At 39.6% G+C, this 24,439-nt stretch overlaps 2 protein-coding genes across 9 annotated transcripts in view; one reads left to right on the top strand and one right to left on the bottom strand.

Moving 5' to 3' along the window:
* Window positions 1–11,510, bottom strand: part of TTC23 (tetratricopeptide repeat domain 23) — a 97,103-nt gene extending 85,593 nt beyond the window's left edge. For 2 of the 3 annotated variants that reach the window (XM_041751694.1, XM_041751696.1), the window contains exon 1: window positions 9,353–9,529. The gene's annotated coding sequence lies outside the window, so the exon portion shown is untranslated. Of the gene's footprint in view, window positions 1–9,352; window positions 9,530–11,294 lie in introns of those variants that run through there. The other variant, XM_041751695.1, reaches the window with a different exon arrangement.
* Window positions 11,511–11,741: 231 nt separating this feature from the next.
* The window catches only part of LRRC28 (leucine rich repeat containing 28), a 164,322-nt gene continuing 151,624 nt past the window's right edge, over window positions 11,742–24,439 (top strand). For 3 of the 6 annotated variants that reach the window (XM_041752717.1, XM_041752716.1, XM_041752712.1), the window contains exons 1-2: window positions 11,742–11,876; window positions 15,726–15,953. In XM_041752717.1, coding sequence (XP_041608651.1) covers window positions 15,786–15,953 — 168 coding nt within the window. In that variant the 5' untranslated portion in view covers window positions 11,742–11,876; window positions 15,726–15,785. Of the gene's footprint in view, window positions 11,877–11,900; window positions 12,256–15,725; window positions 15,954–24,439 lie in introns of those variants that run through there. The other 3 variants (XM_041752714.1, XM_041752715.1, XM_041752713.1) reach the window with 3 other exon arrangements.

The raw sequence follows: 24,439 nt of genomic DNA, 5'->3' as shown, positions 1-24,439 counted from the left end.
TTATACAAATAGGATTTGAGATGTCTAGAGGTTAAGTGTTGAGCAGTTAACCTGGACCTACTTACCAAGGTAAAGGTGGCCACCCCTTAATAATCCAAAATAGAGCTTTACATTTTCACCAAAAAGGAAGAAAGTCAGAACTTTTCTTTCTTTCATGAGACAATATAGAATGAAAACATGAGAAAGGGAAGAAATTGGTTGAAGGCCAGTCTGAGAAAGCTTCAGAGGCCAATCAATCCCAGCAAAACACATTCTTGGGTAGCCCTTCAAAACGTGGAAGGCTCATCTTTTGATTCAACATCTAAGCTTTCCCTAAACCCTGCTGTACAGAGACTCCGTGCTATCTCTGATGCCAAAATGGTGGCTGACTTTTTTCTAACAAGCTCTTGACTTAAGCTTTCTCATCTATTCAGCCCACTAGTTGATGATTTGATCATTTCAGTAAGTGATATGGTCTACAAAAAGAGCAGGAGATTGGGTTTGGGAATCTGAGATTCAAAAATCTGTGCTGGCCCAACTACTCACGTGATTTGGGCAATATCAACTGGTATTTACATAATCCTTTAGGCTTTCCCATATTTTATCTTTTGTGGCCCTTGCCATAGCCATGTGGGAGACAGGTATGATTATCTCTGTTTTATAACTGAGGACAATGAAGCTGACAGAAGCTAAATTACTTGCCCCATGTCACACAGGCAGAATCAGGACTCCAGTCTTCTAAGAATTTGGTGGTTTCCTACCGCTTCATTCTGACTGTCATTGACCAGTCTTTAGGAGTAGGAAGCAAATATTCTTGCTTTGGAAACCTAAGATGGCATTTAAAAAAGTAATCATACACTTTTATAACAAGGAAATGTAACATCTTCAACAAATCTAACCACACTTTCTTATCTTCTACTTAGGGGAGGCAGAGAAGAAATTTTAGAAGCTACGTGAGTAATATGCTCTGTAATATTTGCTACTCTGGGCCTTGAACCTAGTGCTAAACTTTGAAATTGAGCGGATTTTTCTTTCTTTTTTCGGCTTAACTGTAAAAAGTGGTTTGTCTCACATTGCCTCTTAAAATATTAAATCCTTAAAAGAGCCATTTTAATCCAAGCACTCACAGGCTGGATCTAACTTGCACATGCTTTTTTTTTCTTTTTGGCCAGAAAGGGGGAAAAAAAAAATTAAGCTATTACTTTAAAATTAGAAGGTTCCCATATATGTAAGGATCTGGCTTTTGAGATTTTTGGCTTCCTATAAAAACAACACTATCGGGCAGCCCGGGGGGCTCAGCGGTTTAGCGCCACCTTCAACCCAGGGCCTAATCCTGGAGAACCAGGATCGAGTCCCATGTCGGGCTCCCTGCGTGGAGCCTGCTTCTCCCTCTGCTTGTGTCTCTGTCTCTCTCTCTCTCTGTCTCTCATGAATAAATAAATAAAATCTTAAAAAAAAAAAAACAACACTATCAATACTGAGCCTATGTCATCACAGGCAACAATCCATCAGGGGGAATGGCAGAAGCCGTGGCGATTGCCAGTTGCCACCACTCCCTATTGCTCCTGGACAGGGAGGCACCAAAGTAGTTGCCATTTGTCATTGCTCCTGTGTTGCTTTATCCTTATAGTAAAAGAACAGGTCTCTGTAACCATACCTCTCTTTCAGAGTGAAAGGCTGACATAAAGGGATATGGTTTTCCTAGCCCATGCCACTTGCCACTCGTTTCCTAAATGTAATCTGATCTGAGCCATCACTGATATAAGATTATCAGATACATCACTATTCTATAACCACCAAGAATAAAACCACAAAGCTATTAAACTATGACTTGCCATCAACGGTAACATGCATTCCTATTTCAGAGATGTTTAAACACCAAAATGTGCATCTCTGCCAATTAAATGAGGCACGGTACCTGCCTGGCTTTTTTGGAAACGTGAATCTATGACCTTGCTTTAAATACGTGTCTGTGTCAATGTGTGTTGCATCTTATAGTAACATCTTTAGCACAGACATCCTCTTCAGTTCACTTACTTGGAGCTACATGCTTATCATCAGTCACTTTTGTTTTCTTTGTAATAGCCATAGGTGGGGCATAAATTTTCATTAGAAATCAGCCCAGGGCCCACACACTACCCTCTCCCTGCCAGCCTTGGGTAAAGCTTCCCAGGCCTCTCAATCGGCTCCCACAACTGCCAGTCAGACATATCCAATCAATTGATGCTATTCCTTCTGCCAGACCTGTTCAGTAGAATGCTGAAGCATATGATCAGACTCAGAACAAAATGCGAGGAGGAAGAGGTCTGAAGTGGGGTCTCAGTCTTCCATTTCAAGAGGTGATGTTCAACAATTTAATAACTGGTTTAGCAGGAGGACCAACCAATCTGTATAGATGGCAACTATGCTGAAACTAGGTTCAGAAGGTCCCCTGATGTTACAGGTGTTAACCCTTGGGGGCTGACTTGGGGGAGGATGTAGGAAGCTTGAGGGCGGGGCAGGAGCCCCCAGGGCAGTGGCTCCTGGGAAATAACAACCATTATGACTGTATGAGAGTGTACTGGTTAAAAAGCAACCTTGCCCAGAGGTAAGCTGTGGCATCAGCAAGCTATGAAGTGGAAAAACATTCTGGAAGGATACAAAATATCAAAACCGAATTGAAAGGAAATAAAAAATCTGAATAGAACTATAACAAGCAAATAATTTAGTAATTTAAAATATTTACACAAAGGTAAGCCCAGGCCAAGATGGCTTCAGTGGTAAATCCTACTAAACCTTTAAAGAAGTAATATGAATCTTTGCAAACTCTATCAGAAAAATAGAGTTTGCAACTCTATTCTGTGAGGCCAATATTATCCTGCTACCAAAGCCAAAGACATAATAAGAAAACAAACCAATATCCATGATGCTTTTGAACACAAAAAGTCCTCAACAAAATATTAGAAAAACCAAATCAGGCAAGATATAAAGAAGATTATATATTATGACCAAGGGGGATTTATCCCTGGAATAAATAAATAAAGCTGGTTGGTTTAACATCTGAAATCACTAATGTAATACACCATATTCATAGCATAGAGGGCAAAAACTGAATGATCATATTAATAAATGTAGAAAAAAATTGGCAGGATACTTCCTTCATCTAATAAAGGGCCAATAAAAACTTTTTAAAAACCTAATGCTAACATCACACTTAATGGTGAATGTTTGACTGCTTCTCTTTTTAGACTGGAAACAAGGCAAGGATGTTTGCTGTCATCATTTGTATTTAAGACTTAATGGATATTCTAACCAGTGCAATAAAGCAAGAAAAAAGTAAAAGGTATGCAGATTAGAAAGGAAGAAAAAAAATTTTAGTTGACATGATCTTCACACACACACACAATTCAGTTGACATGATCTTCACACACACACACACACACACACACACCCCAAAACAAAATGAAAACAACAGAAAAATCCTACTAAAACTGTTAAACAATTTCAGCAAGGTCAGAGGACACAAAATAAACCAAAACTGAATATCTATCAATCTGAAAATGAAATTAAGAAAACATTTCCATGCACAATAGGATCAAGAAGAATAAAATACTCAGGACTACACTTAAAAGAAGTACAAAACTTTTCACTGAAAATTATATAACATTGCTGAAAGAAATCAAGGGACACCTAAGTAAATGAGATACATTCCATACTCATGGATTAGAAGCCTTAATATTATTAAGATAGCAATACCCCCAAATTGATCTATAGATTTTATATAACACCTATCAAAATCCCAGCTGTCTTTTTTTTTTTTTTTTTGCAGAATTTGACCTTAGATTTATATAGAAATGTAAAAGACCTAGGATAGCTAAAACAATATTGAAAAAGAACAAAGTTAGAGGACCATTCTTCCCATTTTAAAAACTTACTACAAAGCGACAGTAATCAACACAGGGTGATATTGTCCTAACGACTGACACTATATGTTAATGGAATAGAATTGAAAGTCCAGAAATAAACCGCTACATCTACAGTCAATTATTTTTTGACAAGAGTACCAGGTAATTAGGGGCAGCCCCGGTGGCGCAGTGGTTTAGTGCCGCCTGCAGCCCGGGGCGTGATCCTGGAGACCCTGGATCGAGTCCCATGTCGAGCTCTCTGCATGGAGCCTGCTTCTCCCTCTGCCTGTGTCCCTGCCTCTCATTCTCTCTCTGTGTCTCTATGAATAAATAAATAAAATCTTTAAAACAAAAAAGAGTACCAGGTAATTAAATGGGAAAAGAATAGTCCTTTTAACAAATGGTGCTGGAACAACTGGATAGGCACATACAAAATAACAAATTTGGACCCCTACCTCACACCATATACAAAAATGAACTCCAACTGGATCAAAGACCTAAAAGTAAGGGCTAAAACTGTAGAGCTGTTAGGAAACAAAGGGATATGTATGATCTTGGGTTACACAAAGATTTCTTATGTACAATACCAAAGGCACAATTGATAAAAAGAAAAAAATAAATTGGACTTTATCAAAATTAAAAACTTTTGTTTCAAAGACACTATCATGAAAGTTAAAAGACAATTCACAAAATAGGAGAATATATTTGCAAGTAATTGTAGATATATCACATGTTTGATAATGGACGTTAATCCAAAATATATAACAAACACAATTCAAAAATAAGACAAAAACCTAAGTAAAAAAATAGGCAAAAAATTTGAAAAGACAATTTACCAAAGAAGATATATGAATGACCAATAAGCTCATGAAATGTTTAAAATCACTAGTCCTTAGGAAAATGAAAACCAAAACTATAATGAGAACCACTTCACACCCACCAGAACAACTATAATCAAAGATACAGACAATAAGAAGCACTGGCAAGGATGTAGCAAAATTAGACCCTTCATATGCCACAGGTGGAAAGTAAGATAGTACATTCAGGTTAGAATGAGGAATTCCTCTCAAAGGTAAACATAGAATTACCACATAAATCAGGAGCTCCATGCTTAGTATATATCCCTGAGACTGAAAACACTTGTTCACACAAAAACTTGTACACATCTTCATAGCAGCATTATTTACAATAGCTAAAAAAGCAATCCAAATGTCCATCAACTGGTGAATGGATCAACAAAATGTGGTACTGTACCTATGACAGAATATTATTTGGCAATAAAAATGAAGTACTGATACATGCTACAACATGGATAAACTTCAAAAACATGCTCTATGAAAGCCAGATATGAAGACCACATACTTAATGATGCTCTTTATGTTAAATGTCCAGAAAAGGCAAACCTATAGGAACAAAGTTTATTAGTGATTGCTTGCATCAGGGTAGAAGTGGGAAATGCCTACAAATGGGCACAAAGTTTCTTTGGAGGATAGAAATCTTCTAAAATTTGAATGTGATAATACTTGCACAACTCTGTAAATTTTCTTAAAAAAAACCACTGAGTTGTATCCTTAAAATGAGTGAATTTTATGGTATATAATTAACATCTCACTAAAGCTATTAAAAATAGCTATGAAACCACAATGCAGATTTATATGTAATTCTGGCTTTTAAATATCTATGATTACAAGACTTTTCTTTTTATTCTTTTTTAAAATTTTATTTTATTATTTTTTTCTTAAAGATATTATTTATTCATTTGAGAGAGAGAGAGAGAGAGAGCGCAGGTGGGCACACAACTGGGGGGAGGGGCATAGGGAGAAGGTGTAGAAGACTCCCCGCTGAGCAGGGAGTCTGCCCCACCCCTGGGCCTCCATCCCAGGACCCTGGAATCATGACCTGACCTGAAGACAGATGCCTAACCGACTGAGCCACTGAGCACCCCTACAAGACTTTTCTAAGATAGTGCAGCCCCAATTCCCAAAGACAATGTGGCAGAGGCTCCCAAATCTGAAAAAGCAATCCTAGATTAGTATCATGTTTCCATGGGGGCAGCTGGGTAGCTCATTTGGTTAAGCATCTACCTTTGGCTCAGGTCATGATGCCAGGGTCCTGGGATCAAGTTCAGTAGGGAGTCTGCTTCTCCCTCTGCCACACTCCTGCTTGTGCTCTCTCTGTCAAAATAAATAAAATCTTTAAAAAAGTATTATGGGGGGATCCCTGGGTGGCTCAGCGGTTTGGCGCCTGCCTTTGGCCCAGGGCGCGATCCTGGGGTCCTGGGATAGGTCCCGCGTCGGGCTCCTGGCATGGGGCCTGCTTCTCCCTCTGCCTGTGTCTCTGCCTCTCTCACTCTCTCTCTGTGTCTATCATGAATAAATAAATAAATAAAAAATAAAATAAAAAAGTATTATGGTTCTATGAATAGGTAGATCAAATATATTAGTGCCTGGCACCTATTGGGCCTCAATAAATCTTTACTAGATGAACAATTAAACCATCTTCATGGTGTGATTTTTCTCCAAATACCTCATACACTTGGTATCTGAAACTGTTAATCAGGGTAATTTTTTTTTTTAACTAAAGAAAACTTAAATAAGTGCCGATGTCCCCAGAAGAAAATCTGCTAACAATTTAGGTGGGCAGGATTGGATGGGCTAAAATGAGGGAACATATTAACCACTTCATGCTACTGACTCACTTGGTTTGGGAATAGGGCTTGGACAGTGGGGATGTATGATTCACAGTAACTCAGAGATCCAAGCTTTAAGTAATGGGAGTCCTAGCAGGCAGACCAAGAGACTGGAAAACTGGGGATGAACTTTCCACCATCATTGGCCAGAAGTGACATAGGTCACATAGGCTAACATTTCATTTTCTTCCCTGAACTGGCTAGCACATAGAGGGGAGTAAAGAGAGATTTGATGAGCACTGCAGCCCACCATACCAGTCATCTGCAGCAGGTGACTGTCTCAAAGTCCTTTTCCACAACCAGAGATTCTTCCTTCTCTGTCTACCTAAGTAAGAACCACTGATCAACAACTTAGGATCCTCTGAAGCAGGTTTGAGGCAGGAGACAAACACCCTGTTTAGGGTCTCTGAAGCACTTTGCTTTGTAGGGGTGGGAGTAGGGTGGGGGAGTTAATTCTTGGTTCACCTTTGTTTGCCCAACACTGAGGAAACTATCTGGTAAACGGGGGGCAACTCACTGAGTGTATGTAATTTAGTCTTGACTCAGAGAAACAGGTCAAGTGAAAGCCTCCAGTACAAGTAAGAACACCTCCCATCCGCCCATGGTGTTCTTCAATCATAAGGTTGGTTTTTTTCTGCCTTTTTTTTTGTTGTTGTTGTTGTTGAAATTCCTTCTATTCAGTTCAATAGAACCAAGAAATACACATAAATCTGAGACAAAAGGAGCAAGAACTGATCCAATATGAACAACAACCATGTTTACTGTGTTAATTGCACCGCAACTACCACTACACCTAGTAAAATTTGTACTTATACCTCTGAATAAAAAAATAAGCTCAGGGATCCCTGGGTGGCGCAGCGGTTTGGCGCCTGCCTTTGGCCCAGGGCGCAATCCTGGAGACCCGGGATGGAATCCCACATCGGGCTCCCGGTGCATGGAGCCTGCTTCTCCCTCTGCCTGTATCTCTGCCTCTTTCTCTCTCTGTGTGACTATCATAAATAAATAAAAATTAAAAAAAAAAAAGCTCAATGCTTTAGAAGAATATAAAGGAATGCATTAAGATTCATTAGTCTGCCACCAGAAAGTAAAGTTACTTCGATAAAATCTCTTATAAGGCTGCTACCAATCTGTACTCCATTATCTAAAGTATTTAATCCTTTAATTTCCAGTCTGTTCTTGGAACCATCTTAAATTGCTCTATCAGCTTAATCTTTTCCCATTACTACTTTCCTTAGGTCTTACTCCTGCTGAAAACCCAGGACCAAACACCTTAATTCTGACAATTTTGACTCTTCATGCAACTTCTGACGTTCTTCCTTTTTATTTTCAAAGCCCAAGAAGTCCCCAAATGAACCATGAGTCGATTATTCTTTATGCTCACACATATGTGCTAACAACTCATCCACTACCTGGGATGCTACTTCCCTTCTTTTTTATTTACTGAAATTTTGCCCATTGCTCAGGACTGAATTAGGTCGTAAGCCAGTTGTGAAGCTCCCCGAGTATTTCAGCTCACAATAACCTATGCTCTTGAAGCACCTGCAGTCTACAATCGGCATCTACGCATCAAGAACTGTCCAGAAGTTTTTATTTAAATGTTTTGAGCCTCATTTTCCCAGCTAGAGTATAAGCTTCTTGAGGGACTTAACCTTATTATTTTAAATCTCCATATAGGGGATCCCTGGGTGGCTCAGTGGTCTGGTTCCTGCCTTTGGCCCCAGGCGAGATCTTGGAGTCCCTGGATCAAGTCCCACATCGGGCTCCCGGCATGGAGACTGCTTCTCCCTCTGCCTGTGTCTCTGCCTCTCTCTGTGTCTCTCATGAATAAATAAATAAAATCTTTAAAAAAAAAATCCCGATATAACAGAAACCATTTAAAAGATAGTCATTGCATACCCACTATAAATTGTGCCCTGTAGAGATATAGATGTGCCACTAGCTATATTCATTAAATGAACACATGAAGAATCTTTAAGATGCTGTATTTTGGAGTTTTATATTGAGTTGAATCCTACAAAAAGGATTATGTTGCTATTTCAAATGTAAGTTATTCTTGTTTATCAATATTTTCCTGAACTTTCATATTTTAGTGTTTTTTAAAGATTTATTTATTTACTTATTTAGAGGAAGGTGCCTCACAGGGAGCCTGATCCCTGTAGGGGCAGGCACCCAACCACTGAGCCACCTAGGTGTCCCTCGTATTTTAGTTTTACTGAAAATGTCATTCTGAAAATATAAACGTTGGATTTCTTTTTTGAGAATTTATCCTTATGTTAATTACCTACTGATTCTGCTTCATGTAACAATATTATATTTTCCTTGGTCCTTAACAGATTTGTCTCTGAATTTCCTAATCTACAAATACACACAAAATTTGGATCCAAAGCTGACTCTAATTTTTTCTTATATCTTTTCATAGATTGTCTATTATATGCAGTATATAACATACAAAAATACCCATCTCACTTAAAAATTACAATAGTAAAAAGTGTCCCTCTAAATCTGTATTAAAGCAACAACAAACCACAGCTTTTTAGGTATATAATCTATATAATAATCTGTAATTAATCTTACTACCTTGTTCCCTTTACCATTCAAAAATCCACTGATTATTTGGAAATAACATTCTTCCAATCTCACCCTAAAAACACTTTCTGAAAACTGCTCTTCCGGTCACTCTTAGATTGTGCCTGATTTTATCTGGTTCTCCTTTGACGCTTATTCCTTTAATACTATCGAAAAACCGGAAAAGTTTCTTTACTCTCAAATCTCTGTGTCCTAAAACCCTTTGTCAATTTACCCCGCACGCAGAAGAGGTCCTCCTTTTTTTCCAGCGAATTACACAGTTGTCTCCGCAGCTTGATTTGCCAGTTTGGTTCCCGCTGTATCAGTTTGGGATTCTTTGTACAAATTAATAACCATGAAAAAGTCAAAAGCAAGGAAGTTCCAGACTAAATCATAGTTGCGTTTTCCCATAAAGCAACCTCACAAAACTCCAGCCGAAGAATGAATGATAGAGCATGCACCAATAGGGAGTGGAGAACAGTATTTTGTCGAAGTTTGCGACCCAATCCTGGGGAGCCAGAGGTGGGAATTTTACAAAGGGGTTGTCTTTTTCTTGGAATTTTTTTAAAGTGATACCGCGCTGCCTGTTGATGCTAGTTTGCTAAAGATTGCAAAATAGGTAGCTTAAGGATTTTTTAGTGTTTTGAATTAGGCAAGATGTGAAAATCAACACACCTTTCAATGGACATTCTGACACACAGAATCATTTGGTTATTTTTGTGTCCTGAAATTTCAGAGGTGTAGAAGTTAATGCTAAGATGATTCATTTTTTTGCGATCAAACATTGGATGTAAAGTTAATTCATTAAAATGTTTCCTTTTTTTTTTTTTTAAGAGATGAAAGCTAAGTGGCTAACATCGATCCCTTTAAAAATTTGTCGTTCTGTTTTTAATCATTTTGGGGGTCACTTTCCAATATTAGGAGTAAGTCGTATTATTTGGATTGATCCTTAATACCTTATTTTTGTTGTTATACAAGCTGTAGGCTTCCTCATTATAAATTTAGCAAAAAAAGTTCTTAAGTACTACAAATTCTTAGGTATTTAGAAAAGTGGGGACGCCTGAGTGGCCAGCGGTTGAGCGTCTGCCTTCAGTTCAGGTCCTGATCTGGGTCCTGAGATGGAGTCCCCCATACGGCTCCCTGCAGGAAGCCTGGTTCTTCCTCTGCATGTCTCTGCTTCCTCTCTGTGTGTCTCTCATGAATAAGTATATAAAATCTTTTTAAAAAATGTGTATCAAAGTTCTTAGAACTACATGACATTCACCTTGCCATATACTTCAGTAACTTCTGAAGACCAGTTTAATATATAAGTAATCAGTATTTTATTATAACTCGAAACTTGTTTTGGACAGGCGTTATTTAGTATGAATCTGCTTTTCAGATTATTCATCTCTAATAAACCAACGCAAACTAGTTATAGAATCAAGGTTGCTTGTCAATGAATGGCTAAGAAGTCAACAGCAAGCTTTTCAAAGAACAATAAATGACAGCAAGTTTCACAAGAGGAAGCTTTAAAACTGTTCGCTTCAGAAAGTTGACATTGTTAACAATTTTTTAAAAGATTTCATTTATTTATTCATGAGAATACACAGAGAGGAGAGAGAGAGAGAGAGAGAGAGAGAGAGAGGCAGAGACACAGGCAGAGGGAGAAGCAGGCTCCATGCAGGGAGCCTGATGTGGGATTAGATCCTGGGTCTCCAGGATCACGCCCTGGGCTGTAGGCGGCGCTAAACCGCTGAGCCACCGGGGCTGCCCAACAAAATATTTTTTAAAAAAATAAAATTATTTTTAAAATGTTCCCTAACAATATTTGGAATTCTTTTTACCATCATAAAGTTCTCTTCCTTTGATGCGTCCTTCCGCTGATATAGGAATAAATATTTTCATCTTGAAGAAAGTTATCGACCGCCTACTCGGCCACGCAAGGAATTGCCGTAGTATTTAACTCACTAAGCTCTGAAGGTCCTTTGCAGCGGTCTTTTCTCACAATAGACCTCAGGGATCTCCAGAGCAGAGACTAGATCAGCCGCCTCCTTTTTGGAGCGAACCTGCCAGCGCGCACAGTGAGCCCTCAAACCCCACGCTGAGGCTCACCGCTTGATAACCAACCTTGACCATATTACAGGAACCCACCGGACCTCAGTTTTTCATTCGTTAAACGAGCATAATAATAGTACCTGTGTCATGAGATTGCTTTCAGGGTTTGGGGAGATTATGCACAGCTCTTAGAACGCTGCCTGGCACACAACAAGCGCTCGGGTGTGATTATTGTTGTGTACAATGAATGCAAGCGGGAGTGCCTGAATGAATGTATGAATGAAAGAACAGATCCGGTATCAGCAACTCCTGATGTTGGAGCCATCGAAGTGGGACCCTCCAAAAAGCAAAGCAAAGTACTGGGATCGATGGAGCAAGACCCCAGCCGGAGCCGGAAGTCAATGCTGAGCGGCGGGCGGGGCAGGTCTGGAGGAAGCCGCGCTCTCGGCCAATAGGCACATCGCTTGGAAAACGAACCTCTCGTCCAGGGAGTTTTGAACCCGCGAGAACAGAGGCGAATTATCGCGATGTTCCGTCTTCCTCCCCACGCCTCCCGCTTCCCCCCGCTCTCCACCGTGCGGGTTCCGCCCCGCCCTGCCCCGCCCCTGGCCGGCCGCGCCTTGCCCCGCCCCCTCCGGCTCCCCGCCCCGCTCCGCCCGCAGACCCTCGGCTCGCAGGCCAGCGCCGCCTGCCCCCGGAGCGCTGGCTCTGCCGGCGCCGAGGTGAGTGCGGCCGCCTGTCGCGTCGGTGGCTCGCGTGGCTCAGGGCCCCCTGGCCCGGCGCCCGGCCAGCACGCCGGGTCCGGCAGAAGCGTCGGGGCAGCGGCGAGTGGTCCCCCGGCCCGAGCGGGGGCCGGTCCCGGCCTCGGGTCGCCATAGTTGCAGGGCCCTCCCCGCCCGCGGCGGCCGGGGAACCCCGACACCCGGTCTGTGAAATCCCTGCCGCTGGGCTCCCTGCTTCCAAACCGTAACGACCTTAGTGTTTGGTTCACTCGGGCAAAGCGGCAGGTGTTCTGCCTGAGACTACTGAGAAAACAGCCTTTTACAGATGCTTTTAATATACAGTTTTGCATTCTCTGATCTCCAGTATTAGGCAATTGGAGTGAGTATTCTGCATTAAATACGGAAGTCAGTCCGAGGGTCTCCTTTCCTTTTACACACACCTGCTCAAAGTGTGTGGCATTTTCCTAAGGTGGGAGGGTTCGTTGATTTGTTTTAAACAATAAAGTGGATTGGTGTTTACGTAGAAAACTTGTGGCGGTGCAGTTGTATCTATTCAGTTAATATTGTGAAGTATACCATTTATCTTTAACTGTAGGTAAGAGGTAGCCAAGGGAATTTGTGTAAGAAAATGACCAATACTGGCAAAGGCTGTATATTGCCAGCGAATGCGTTTTGAAAAACCATTAGCATTGTTTATTATTGGCAGCTTTCGGATTTCGTTTGTGCAGATTTTATCTCCCAAGCTGCCTTTGTAGCCAGATGCATTTTAACGAGGCGTAGTGATGTTTTAAAGGAGCCCATTCCCAGCCGTCAGGATTCAGAAGGAAAGCAGTTAGTTTCACCGAGTTCTCTTACTGGATCTTCCATCAGTGAGGGTGGATTTTGGATATAGTTTTACTGTGTAGTCTTACATTTGTGTAAGCTTTGCCTACCACTTCGGTGATGAGAGGGAAGAAACACAGGCCCCTCGAAGCGCCTGAATGGCTATATTGTAAGGCAGGGAGGGCACAGGCTTTGGCCCACCTGGGTTAGAATTCTGGCAAGTTACCCTCTGAGAAAAATTTCTGTTTTTAATCTATATAACAGGCTAAATAATGTCTTTTGCAGTGCAGAGTCTCACGGATTAGGAATCTTTATGGCACATAGCAAGCTCTTGGGATATAGTATCTACAAGATGACCATAGATTACAGAGTGAAAAAAATCTACCTTGCGTCTTACCTGTCCTACTTTCATCCTCTCATCAGCTGTTTGAGGGCCTGCCTTGTGCTAGATACTGTGCATGGACAGGCGTGCAAGAGTGAGGAAAACAAGATCTCTGCCCTCAGGAGCTTGCAGTCCCTTGGCTACATTGATCATAGACAGGTACACCAATAAATATTTAGATTACAGACTGCAAGGAGTCATATATAAAAGGGGGGGGGGGCTTCTCTGAGAGAATAACAGGAGAATAGTTTTGGATAGGGAAGTGATTTTTACTTTGAAACTTGAAGGCTGATGGGACAGTGCTTTCAAGGTAAGTGGAGAGTAGCAAGTGGTGTGAAGTTTGGATCTTGAAAGAGACTAGACAGAAAGAACTAGAAAAGCCCAGGAGCTTGGTGAGAAGCCAGGGAGGGTGCTGCCAGATAAGGCTGGAGAAGCAAATGGGGCTAGATTGTGAGGAGCCCTTGGTGCCTGATAAGAGTCTGATTTTCTAAAAAAGCTTTTGAAGGCTGTATTTAGTTGATATGTGTGCGCTGGGGAGTGAGTTTACCCAGGAGACAGAGACAATGGGATTTACATTTTAAAGGCTCACTGCTAAAATGATTAATGTATTAGAAAGTGACCAGAGTGGACGCAGGGAGACCAGTAGTACAGATGGCCAGGCAGGAGATGACAGTGGCTTTTGGTTTTGGACGGTAGAGAGATGTGGATGGATTTGAGATGTATTTTGGAGATGGAAACCACCGGTGTTAAGCTAAATTGGACAGGGCAGGTGAAGGACAGGATGGAATCCTTCATGACTTCCAGATTTCTGGCTTACACAGCTAGGTGGATAGAGGTGTGTGCTGTTAATTGAGATGAGAAACACTAGGGAAAATTCAGATTGGTGATGAAAATCAAAATGTATTAAATTGAAGGCACTGGTGAGACATCTAACCTGCTTCCAATTCACTACTTCAGTGAATAATAACCCAGGAAACCTCTTCCCATGCAGTATCATGGGTATTATTTCTAGTTTAGTTCTCCTTGTTCTAGACATGAGAGAATGAAAATATAGAAAGATTGAGTATGTTGTTCAAAGTCACATATGTCTTATAAATTAGGTGTGTAAGTAGGATCAGTATGGGAAAGTTTTGAATTCTCATGTTGCATTGGGGATATTATTGACTATTCCATGTTGTCTGTCCTTTTAAATAAAATGGCAAGTGCCTTTTTATTAGCTAGGAGTTGGAATTTGGAATAATGGAAAATAACCAAGAAAGTTACAAAACTGCTTTCGAAAGCTTATATTACTATGTTTTGCACTAACTTAGTGTTAATTCCCAGGGGAAGATAGTTTTTCTTAAAAAAAATTTCTTTGAAAGATACTTTCTATTGGGGAGTTTGAGAAAGGATGCCCAGGAAAATGTAGAATCTTTGAACAAAGCTCAACTTTTTAGTGTTTTCACATTTCCTTAGTATTATATAGAGACCTGTGAGTCTGTGTATGTAGAAAACCCAGGTTTTAAAATACATGGAACAGCCTCATCTCTACCCCAAGGTGGGGAAAAAAATATTTGCTTTTATCCTTTATGAGCTGTTTGACCTTGGACAAATTACTGAAGCTCTGAGTTTGTTTCTTCTTATGTTAAGTGATTGTGAATGAAATTTGGTTTTGCTCTGTTCCTTGTTGATAAGATGGCAAATGTTATTTCTCTTCCTGCCCTGTCACTTTCAGAGGTAGAGGGAATTTAATCTGTTCTGGGTTCTGGCCTGTACCAATAAATTGCTGTCTCCATTTTTTATGTTAGGCAACTGAGGCTTGGAAAGATAGTAATAAAATAACACAAGGTTCTTATTTCCTAGCACAGTATTTCTTCTTTCATTGAAATAATAAAACCATATCGTCCTGGACATGATCTTTATTACTTCTGATAATCCTCAAAGCTAAGAAGAAAGAAAATAAAGAGATAAAAAAATTAGAATATAGGACAATATTCTAAAGATAGTAAGAAACAAAACGAAGCTGTCAGTGATCTATTTTGTATGTATTTATCAATATTTTTGAAATACCTTAAGCTGAACATAAAATGGGGTAGTTCAAGAAGGAAATGGGTTTGCTGTATCTGATTTTTCAGCTGTCTTTGGTTGCAGGTTATGAAACTGGTTTCTTTCTGTTAGACATTCCTGTTTGAAGTTGAAGAACTTTTTTTTTTTTTTTTCATTTGGGACTGTTGCTGCTAAGTGCTAAGTAAGCTTAAATAGGGCATTTTTAATAAAAAGTAGCTTTTTTTTTTTTTTTAGATTTATTTATTTATTCATGAGAGACACACACACAGAGAGAGAGGCAGAGACACAGGCCGAGGGAGAAGCAGGCTCCACGCAGGGAGCCGGATGTGGGAGCCGGATGTTCGATCCCGGGACTCCAGGATCACGCCCTGGGCTGAGGGCAGGCGCCAAACCGCTGAGCCACCCAGGGATTCCCAATAGTTGCTCATTTTAATCTCCTATATATATGTGATAAATGTAGTTGTTAGGAAAGAAACAAATACAGAGATTGAATGTGTAATTCTTTTTTTGGTGTCTGCAAATAGTCATGTGTGCTAAGTGGTTTATTGGGCAATGCTGATGAACAGTATCTTAATTATTCAATTTCTTTTTCTCTTTAGAAATGGACCAATTTTGACAAGATGTAGTGCTGCAGTGTGCCTGATGGGATATGTTCAGTCATGGCATCTGAACTCTGTAAGACGATCTCTGTGGCAAGGCTGGAAAAGCACAAGAATTTGTTCTTAAATTATAGGAATCTGCACCATTTTCCATTGGAGTTACTGAAAGATGAGGGACTACAGTACTTGGAGAGGCTCTATATGAAAAGGAACTCCCTTACAACCTTGGTACAGTATTATATTGCATTTAAAAAAATCATTTAGAATCTGGGCCTGACCAATATATATTTTACAAAATCTAAGATATTCAGACTAAGATGCATATCCCTTCTTATATAAACAGGTAATAAAAATGCAAGTACAGGGAGGATTCATTATCCAAGTCCCTGCAGGATGAGGTTGAAGGAAGGGTTGTATAGGAAAGCAAAATATTCACAAAATGTACCACTCCTACAGGTAGTCTCTTCCAAAACCCCTCTTCACTTAGCCCGTGCATCTGTCTCTGCTGTCTTTGTGTGATAAACTTCCAAGAGGATTTCTGGATGTTAACCATATCCAATGGACAAGTTAAAAAGTAAAGAGAAAGGCCAACAAAGTTGACCTGAGTTAGAGGCGTTTAAAAAGATGATTTGAAGATTAAAATATTAAGACAGGCATTTGGGAAGCTTGATGTAGCCTTTCTTTTTTTGGGAAGAAAAGCATAACAAACCCTCCCAAACAAAAAAAAAACCTTTATGGTTACACTGTGAAAAATCAAATGATGTTAAATTGGGCTACCATCCAGTTTATTGGAAGAATTTTTGCCACAAAAGCAACATTTAATTCACTCTTTATGTTGTGAGAATAAGTGCACAGTTATCACTATAGCCTTACATTTTTATTATGTATAGGGTTAAAATTTTTTCAAGAGGATGTCCTACTCTGGCTTCTATTCCCACTCACATTGTGAAATTTGGTCTCTGTTTTAAATGGATGTCCTTTATGTGGCCTTTTCTGGTTATCACTTGATTTCATTTGAGTCTTACACTCGAATTCTTATTTTTACTTGTTTTATGATATCTTGTTTCGTTGTGAACAGACCTATTTTTCAATCCCTTCTCTATATTGGTCTATCCTAAATATCTGAAAGTATGCCTTACCGGCTTCATTTAAATGGAGTGTTTTCCTGGAAAAGTTTTATTCAATCTGTCTAAATTACCTCTGATGAGTAGAGAGCATTAAATTTGTTTATCTTTGCTGTTTCTGACAGTACATGGAAATACATCTTTCATTTTTTGTGTTCGGCATGTTGGCATATATGTTATTTTGAGTGCCTAGTTAGATTTTTTTAAAGTAGATTTTTCAGTTTTAAAACTTCAACTATCTTGAACTTTAGTAATACAGTTATATTAACCCTTTTTGCAAAATCATCATTGCATGAGGTGAAACTGTATTTTCCAAGTGTTGTGAGAAATGATTTGTCAAGGATGATAGCCCAGATTTTCCCATGTATGTTATTGATGTACAAACGAAAAGTTGTGGGTGAATTATGTCTTAATTATTAGTCAAAGTCCACCGAGAGTTTGCTCAAAGAAATCAGCTTTCATTTATGAAAGTTAACAGTGAGTTTTTGGATTTGTGGCAGTTTCTCAGCTGCAGTTTTCAATTAATGAAAATATTTAGCTATCTGTTCTGCATTTGTAACCAGCATTCATAATGGGTCATAAGCATCCATTTCAAGTTCGTGGTTTGCCATCTTTTTGTTCAAAGATTAAATTGTTGCATATGTTTATAATGATAGCTGTATGTGTTTTATTTGAATGCTTTTTAATGAGCTAGAACATTTGATTCATGTGTATCAAAGAGCTTTGAAATTGTAGAGTGTTGTACAGATATCAGGGTGGTAGGAAACATAGTGGCCATCCCCTTCCCTCTCAGGACTGACATAAGACAGCTAACATATCCAGTATAGTCCGGGAATGGCTTACCACACAGGTTTTGAAAGCAGATGAAGTAGTACTTATCCTAGGGTGCTCTAACTAGTGACTTCAGGCTTTTAGAATGTTTGTTTGTGTTACTGATATAAGTATATTTCCTAAAGAGGATTAAATATATGGAATTTGACTTGCAACCACAATGCTGTCTAAAGGGGAGGGGCAAAAACACGTTATTGGAAACCGATGGTGTCTTAATGCATTATGGGTTTTGACTTTTTTTTTTTTTTTAAGGAAGCTTGGAATTCTTGTCAATAATTTCAATTTTCACATTGTTTTATTATTTTTTTAATTAACATTGTTTTATTATTTTTTTAATTAACATTGTTTTATTATTTTTTAAATTAACATTGTTTTATCTGTTTACATCCTTTCTCCTTAGTATTCCCCTCTCCCTTTTTTTTCTTTTTTAAAGATTTTATTTGTTTATTCATGAGAGACACAGAGAGAGAGTCAGACACAGGCAGAGGGAGAAGCAGGCCCCATGCAGGAAGCCCGATGTGGGACTTGATTCCGGGGCTCCAGGACCACATCCTGGGCCAAAGGCAGGCGCTAAACCCCTGAGCCACCCAGGGATCCGCCCCTCCTTCTTTCCCCACCCTGTACAGTATGAAACCTTTCTGTGAGAAGAGAAGTCACTAATGCACCACCTCTACCCTTCTTCCTTTTTTTTTCTTGGTATGGCCGTGGTATGTTTTGCAGGATGATGGTATGTTAAATGCTTAGAATTTGGGGAATGCCTGTATTAAAACTAAAATACAGCAAAAGCTCTTTTTATACATTTAAAAGAATAAACTTTTCATATTTTAAATACAAAATGATACCTGCCCTAATATCAGTGAACATAGAGGAACATTGGAAGGTAGCTTTCTCTTCATCCAGTTTTATACTGTGGAATAACCAGTGTTAATAGTTTGGGTAGGTCCTACTGCTTTGCTTTTATTTATGTAATTATATACTTTATCTCCTTCTTAAACAACAAAATAGAATCATACTACACATACTTATTTGCCAATTTCTCTTTCTACTTCCTGGTATTCTCATTCCACTAACCTCTAGGGCAAGAGATATGTACACATCTTTGTATGTGCATGTGTGTTTGTGTTTAGGAGTGAATCTTAAAAGTAGGATTAGTGGATCAGTGGGTAGGCACATTTTACATTTTAAGGTTCTTTTTCTTTTAAAGATTATTTATTTTAAAGAGAGAGAGAGAGAGAGAGAAAAAGCACATACGTGAAAGGAGCAGAGTCAGAGGGAGAGAGAGTCTGAAGCAGACTCTGCTTAGCATGAGCCCAATGCAAGGCTTGATCTCACAACCCGAGACCATGACCTGAGCCAAAACCAAGAGTCCAACACATAACCAATTGCACCACTCAGGCACCCCATTTTAAAGTACTTTTATCAGTACCATCAGATCCTTGAACAATGCCAGGGTTAGGGGGGCTGACCCCTTGCTCAGTTGAAAATCCATGTGTAACTTTTGACTCCCCCAAAACTTAACTACTAATATAGCGTACTGTTGACCAGAAGCCTTCCTGATAACATAAACAGTTAACACATATTTTGCATGTAATATGTATTATGTACTGTTACTATAATAATGTAAGCTAGAGAAAAGAAAATGTTTATTGGGGCACCTGGGTGGCTCAGTGGCTGAATGTCTGCCTGCAGCTCAGGGTGTGATCCCAGGGTCCTGGGATCAAGCTCTGCATTGGGCTCCCCACAGGAGGCCTGCTTCTCCCTCTGCCTGTGTCTCTGCCTCTCTCTTTGTGTCTTTCATGAATAAATAAAATCTTAGAAAAAAAAAGAAAGTGTTATTAAGAAAATCATAAGGGGGTGCCCGAGTGGCTCAGTTGGTTGAGCATCTGACTCTTGATTTTAACTTAGGTCATGATCTCAGCATTGCGAGATTGAGCCCTGTGGGCTCTGGGATCAGCAGGGAATCTGCTTGGGATTCTCTTCTTCCTCTTCCTCTGCCCCTCCCTCCCCAACCCCACATGTGGGAACTGGTGCATGCTCTCTCTCTCTCTCAAATAAACAAACTTAATAAGAGAAAATGCAGTGTTGTACTGTATTTATTGAAAAAAATTCATGTATTAGTAGACCCATGTTTTATAAACCTATGTTATTCAAAGGTCAACTGTATTTCATTATACAGTATTACCACTTATTTGTATAACTGGGAAATCTTAAAACTTTTAAAAGCATGAATCAATTTATACAGGAATTCAGTTATGCAATTAATAGTAGTATTAGGAATAAGTAGTATTAGGAAACATAATTTTGGCTCCTAACACTCATCTTAGAAAATGTTTTTAAAGAATTTGTCTATGGCTATTTTAAATGCAGTTCCAGAATTGTGAAATCTCACCTTTGTGGCTGAGTTAGAGGATAAATAGGAGAATAGGAGATATAGGTTCTGTGTTTGTCAGGTGATACATATTCACATGACTGTTGAATGAATAAATAAATGAATATAAAGTAGATTAATATAAGGACTATTAATACAGGCATAAAGGTTCCAGACTGAGAGCCTTTGAGGAAAGGGACTCTGTCTTAAATTTTGTATCTCTATGCCTGGCCCAATGCCCAACATTTGTAGAACACAAAATCTAATTCTATGTAGCAGGATTGTAGAAGAGTTTTTGAAGAAGGTGCTGTTTACATTCACACTGAAGAATGACATTGGCAGGAGTTTAGGAGGAACAGTATTCATTCAACATGTATTTATTGAGTACTTACTGTATACTCTATACTCTTCAAAGCACTGACTTGGAACGAAGTCTTATGGAATTCTCCTGGAATTTTCATTTGTTGACATCTCAAGCTAAAGGGAAAGTATGAACTATGACTCAAAGGCAGAAAGTTCAGGGGACAAGTCTAGGTGCCTATTTTGCCTAGAGCAGTGGTTTTTTAAATGTGTTCTTCAGAGCCTGATAGTTCCTAAGTAGGGTCGAGGTAGAGAATTATGGGGAGACTGAGCAGTAGTATGTCTCCACTTCCACCAGAAAAGCTCTCCTTTTGTTTGCTTTGCATATTGATGTTCTCTAAACCAACCCCGACGTGGGTGGGATATGTAATATCTAGTAAATGTTTTCAAACTCCTTTTAGCAGAAACATTTATTCAGAAAAATCACTAAGTAAAATAGGTACACTGAAATTATTCTCATTTAAGGGATGGGATAGGCGAGAATCTTGTTTAATCCATACGGCCTTCCCTTCTAAGGAACTGTATGGATTGTCTAGGAAACCACAGAGTAGAATTGAGAGCCACTAATTTAGCACAGCTGACATGAAAATTCTACATTCTATCTGGCAAGGCCAACTGCCTGGGGAGTGAAGATTTGTAGAGAACGCAGGTTTGAAATGATTGTTGTAAAGAATCACATGGCAGTTTGGCTAGAGAAAGATAGTAGGATCGTTGGCATTAGCAAGCTGTTGGTTGCTAGGCTCACGGTGGAGCCATCTGCTTACTTGGGGGATTTTCTCGAGCAGTACCCACCTGTCTGGGGTATGAAGAAGGTGCACTGTTGCATTCCTGTAGGCTTAGATTGTTTCCAGGTGGATACAACCCAAGTGCAGATGGACTGAGGAGGTTCAGGAACTTGGCAGGAGTGACTGGGGACACAGATGATGGGATATGGAACATGAGCTGGATGGCAGGCAAAGAAAGAAAGGAGTGAATAAACAGAATAGAGGGACCAAAGGATCCACAGACATGTATCATGTATGCCTGAGTGAGCTAGGGGCATGGAACATGTGGTTGTGGAGAGAAACTTAAGATGTGGAGAAGTTTCAGGCAAAGGCCAGGTATGGTGTGCAGGATGAAGGAGGCTGAGGTGAAGACTACCCCTATCCCCCGCTCAGTTCCCCCACCAGAAAAGCTGGAGCGTAAGAGTTGGAGAGAAACTATGGCTTGGAAGCTGCAATCACCAGTTCTGACTGCTAACTTTGAAGTTCCTGAAGGTAGGTAGGGAATTAGCAGTGGAAACATTTGAGGACTATAGCCTCAGGAAGGGGGTGTTTCAGTGTTTGGTAGCAAAACCTGATGTTAGGAGATAATAGACCCCTGGGTCCTATGTGCTTAACCTCTTTGGACCTCAGTTTTTTTATTTATAAAATAAAAGAGACTTGGGGAAAAAAAGAAATCTCAACTTGAAAGCAAAATCACTTAATGGACCTGTCAACTTCTCTTAATGAGAAGAACAGACAGGAGATTTTCATGGGGACATGAAAGAATGACCTACCCAAATACTAATGGAGCTCTCATCAGTTGCCAATTTTATTTATAAATATGAATGGACAAGAAAGAGACATCTTTTAATGAAAGAGGGGAGTTTGGCTTATGTATAAGCAATGACAGCAGATGGATTTTTTTTTTTTAAGATTTTATTTATTTATTCATGATAGACACAGAGAGAGAGAGAGAGGCAGAGACAGGCAGAGGGAGAAGCAGGCTCCATGCAGGGAGCCTGATGTGGGACTCAATCCTGGGTCTCCAGGATCAGGCCCGGGGCTGAAGGTGGTGCTAAACCGCTGAGCCATCTGGGCTGCCCCAGCAGATGGATCTTGATTAAGTAATTAATCTATGCAATAGGAGAAAACTTAGCTTAACAGTGATATGCTGCTGGGATTGGAGGGAAGAAAAGGTCTGTTCATTTTAGAACATTCTGAATTAGAACAGGGCGTAAGGCAAGAAGTGGTTCCTTTCCTGTTGACACAGGAGAAAGCATTCTTGACCTTCCCTATAAATATAAACAGCCAAGCAAATCATGAGAGAAACACAAAAAAGATGTATAACTTCCGATGGAAGGTAAAACATTGATCATCTTTAACCTATTAGATTGGCAAAGACTAATATCTAGTGTTGAAGATACTTGATGTGGAAGACAATAAGAAAATGCTCTCACATACTATCAGTTGGAGGGGACTGGCTGAATATTTTTGGTGTGTGGTTTGACCACATCTGACAACATTTTGCATAAGTATGTGTTTGAATCAGCATTTTTCACTTATAAGAATTTATATAATTGAAAAAAGCAAGCCAGTTTGTTTATCACAGCATTGGATATAATGAAAAATTGTGAAAACCTAAATGTTCATCAGTATGGGATTTGTTAAAATCTGACAGCATCTTACATCATTTGAGTCTTTAGTAAGTTCCAGATGCTGTCTTAATTTACGTGTATTAAGTTAATTAATCCTCAAGACAATCCTGTGAGGTAGGCACTATTATTATCCCTATTTTATAGGCAATAAGCTAAGGCATTAAAAAGGGCATAGATCAAACTTAATAATGATTGTAGCTGTGGATGGGGGCAGGCAAGAGAATGGGGGTAGGAGCTGGAAGTATGTAGAAGGAAAGGTTCTGTTAAGTTTGGTTTATATTTTATATATTTTTCACTACATACTTATTTTTACAATCAAAAACCAATTAAAATAAGATCATTGGGGGTGTCTGGGTGGCTCAGTCAGTTGAGCGTCTGCCTTTGGCTCAGGTCATGATCTGAGGGTCCTGGGATTGAGCCCTGAGGGGGCTCCCCACTCAGCAGGGGGTCTGCTGCTTCTTCTGCCTGTCTTTCCCTCTACTTGTGCACATTCTCTCTCTCCCCCCCCTCAAATGAATACATAAAATCTTAAAAAAAAAAAAAAAACACCTCAAATGAGATTTTTGAATATAGTACCACTCAGATGTTAGCTGGCTCTCAAGTTCTATTAATCAGTGAGACTAGATATTTTGATGGATATAAGGATGGTAGGATGGTGATGCCCGTCCTTATGCTGTTGACATTGATGGCTCCTACAACGGGTGGCTGGGTTAAGGGTGAAAGGGGTCGAAGTCTGGGAAAGTTACATAGCTGTGCCCTCCACCCCCTTTGGAATTTGGAAAAAATAGGATCTGGATTAAATGAACATAAGAATACCCTGAAGGGAAAGCAGACAGAAAGCAGTAAAAGAGCATCCTGCCATCAAGTGAGGCAGAAGAATGTGGGAGAGGGAATTAAGTTTTGTTTTTTGTTTGATTCACTTTGAATTCCAAATAAGGAGGGGCTTCTTGTTTTTCTGTAATTTGTTGGGCCCTTCCAGCTTCAACCACTGTTGGGATACAGAGCCTCCATAATCACTGCAGTTGCTCTGTCCTTGAGTTAGTTCTACTTAAAACTATCTTTGTTTTTGTTTGTTTGTTTTTAGATTTACTTATTTGAGAGAGAGAGAGAGAGAGAGAGAGAGAGAGCAGGGGAGGGGCAGAGGGCAAGAGAGAGAATCTCAAGCAGACTCCCCACTGAGCCCAGAGCCTGATGTGCGGCTTGATCTCACAACCCTGAAATCATGACCTCAGCAGAAATCAAGAGTCAGATGCTTAACCGACTGAGCCATCTAGGTGCTCTGCATCTTAATTGTTTCTTAAATTGAATGTGTGGAAATAGTCATGTCAAGTGGTAAAGCATTCAGATGCTCTGTTTTTGTATTAATCCTGATGTGTATATATGATACTGTCCTGCAGGACATTCATTACAAATATATCCTATCTCAGTAATACATATATGTAATACGTATACTTGAAGAGTACAAGTTTTGTTATAAACCAAAAACTGCTTTTCATACTGGATTTTCAGATTTCATCATTTTTCCCCTTCATTGTTTCTGGTTAATTGACAATTCCTGTCAAATAGTTACCAAAGTATTTGAAATAGTTTGGAAAATGAATGTCTGACCTATAACTTAATTCTGTTTAAGATC

Source organism: Vulpes lagopus, chromosome 4 (assembly GCF_018345385.1).
Source record: "Vulpes lagopus strain Blue_001 chromosome 4, ASM1834538v1, whole genome shotgun sequence".
Taxonomy (NCBI): Eukaryota; Metazoa; Chordata; class Mammalia; order Carnivora; family Canidae; genus Vulpes; species Vulpes lagopus.
This window is presented reverse-complemented; position numbering and strand designations above follow the sequence as displayed.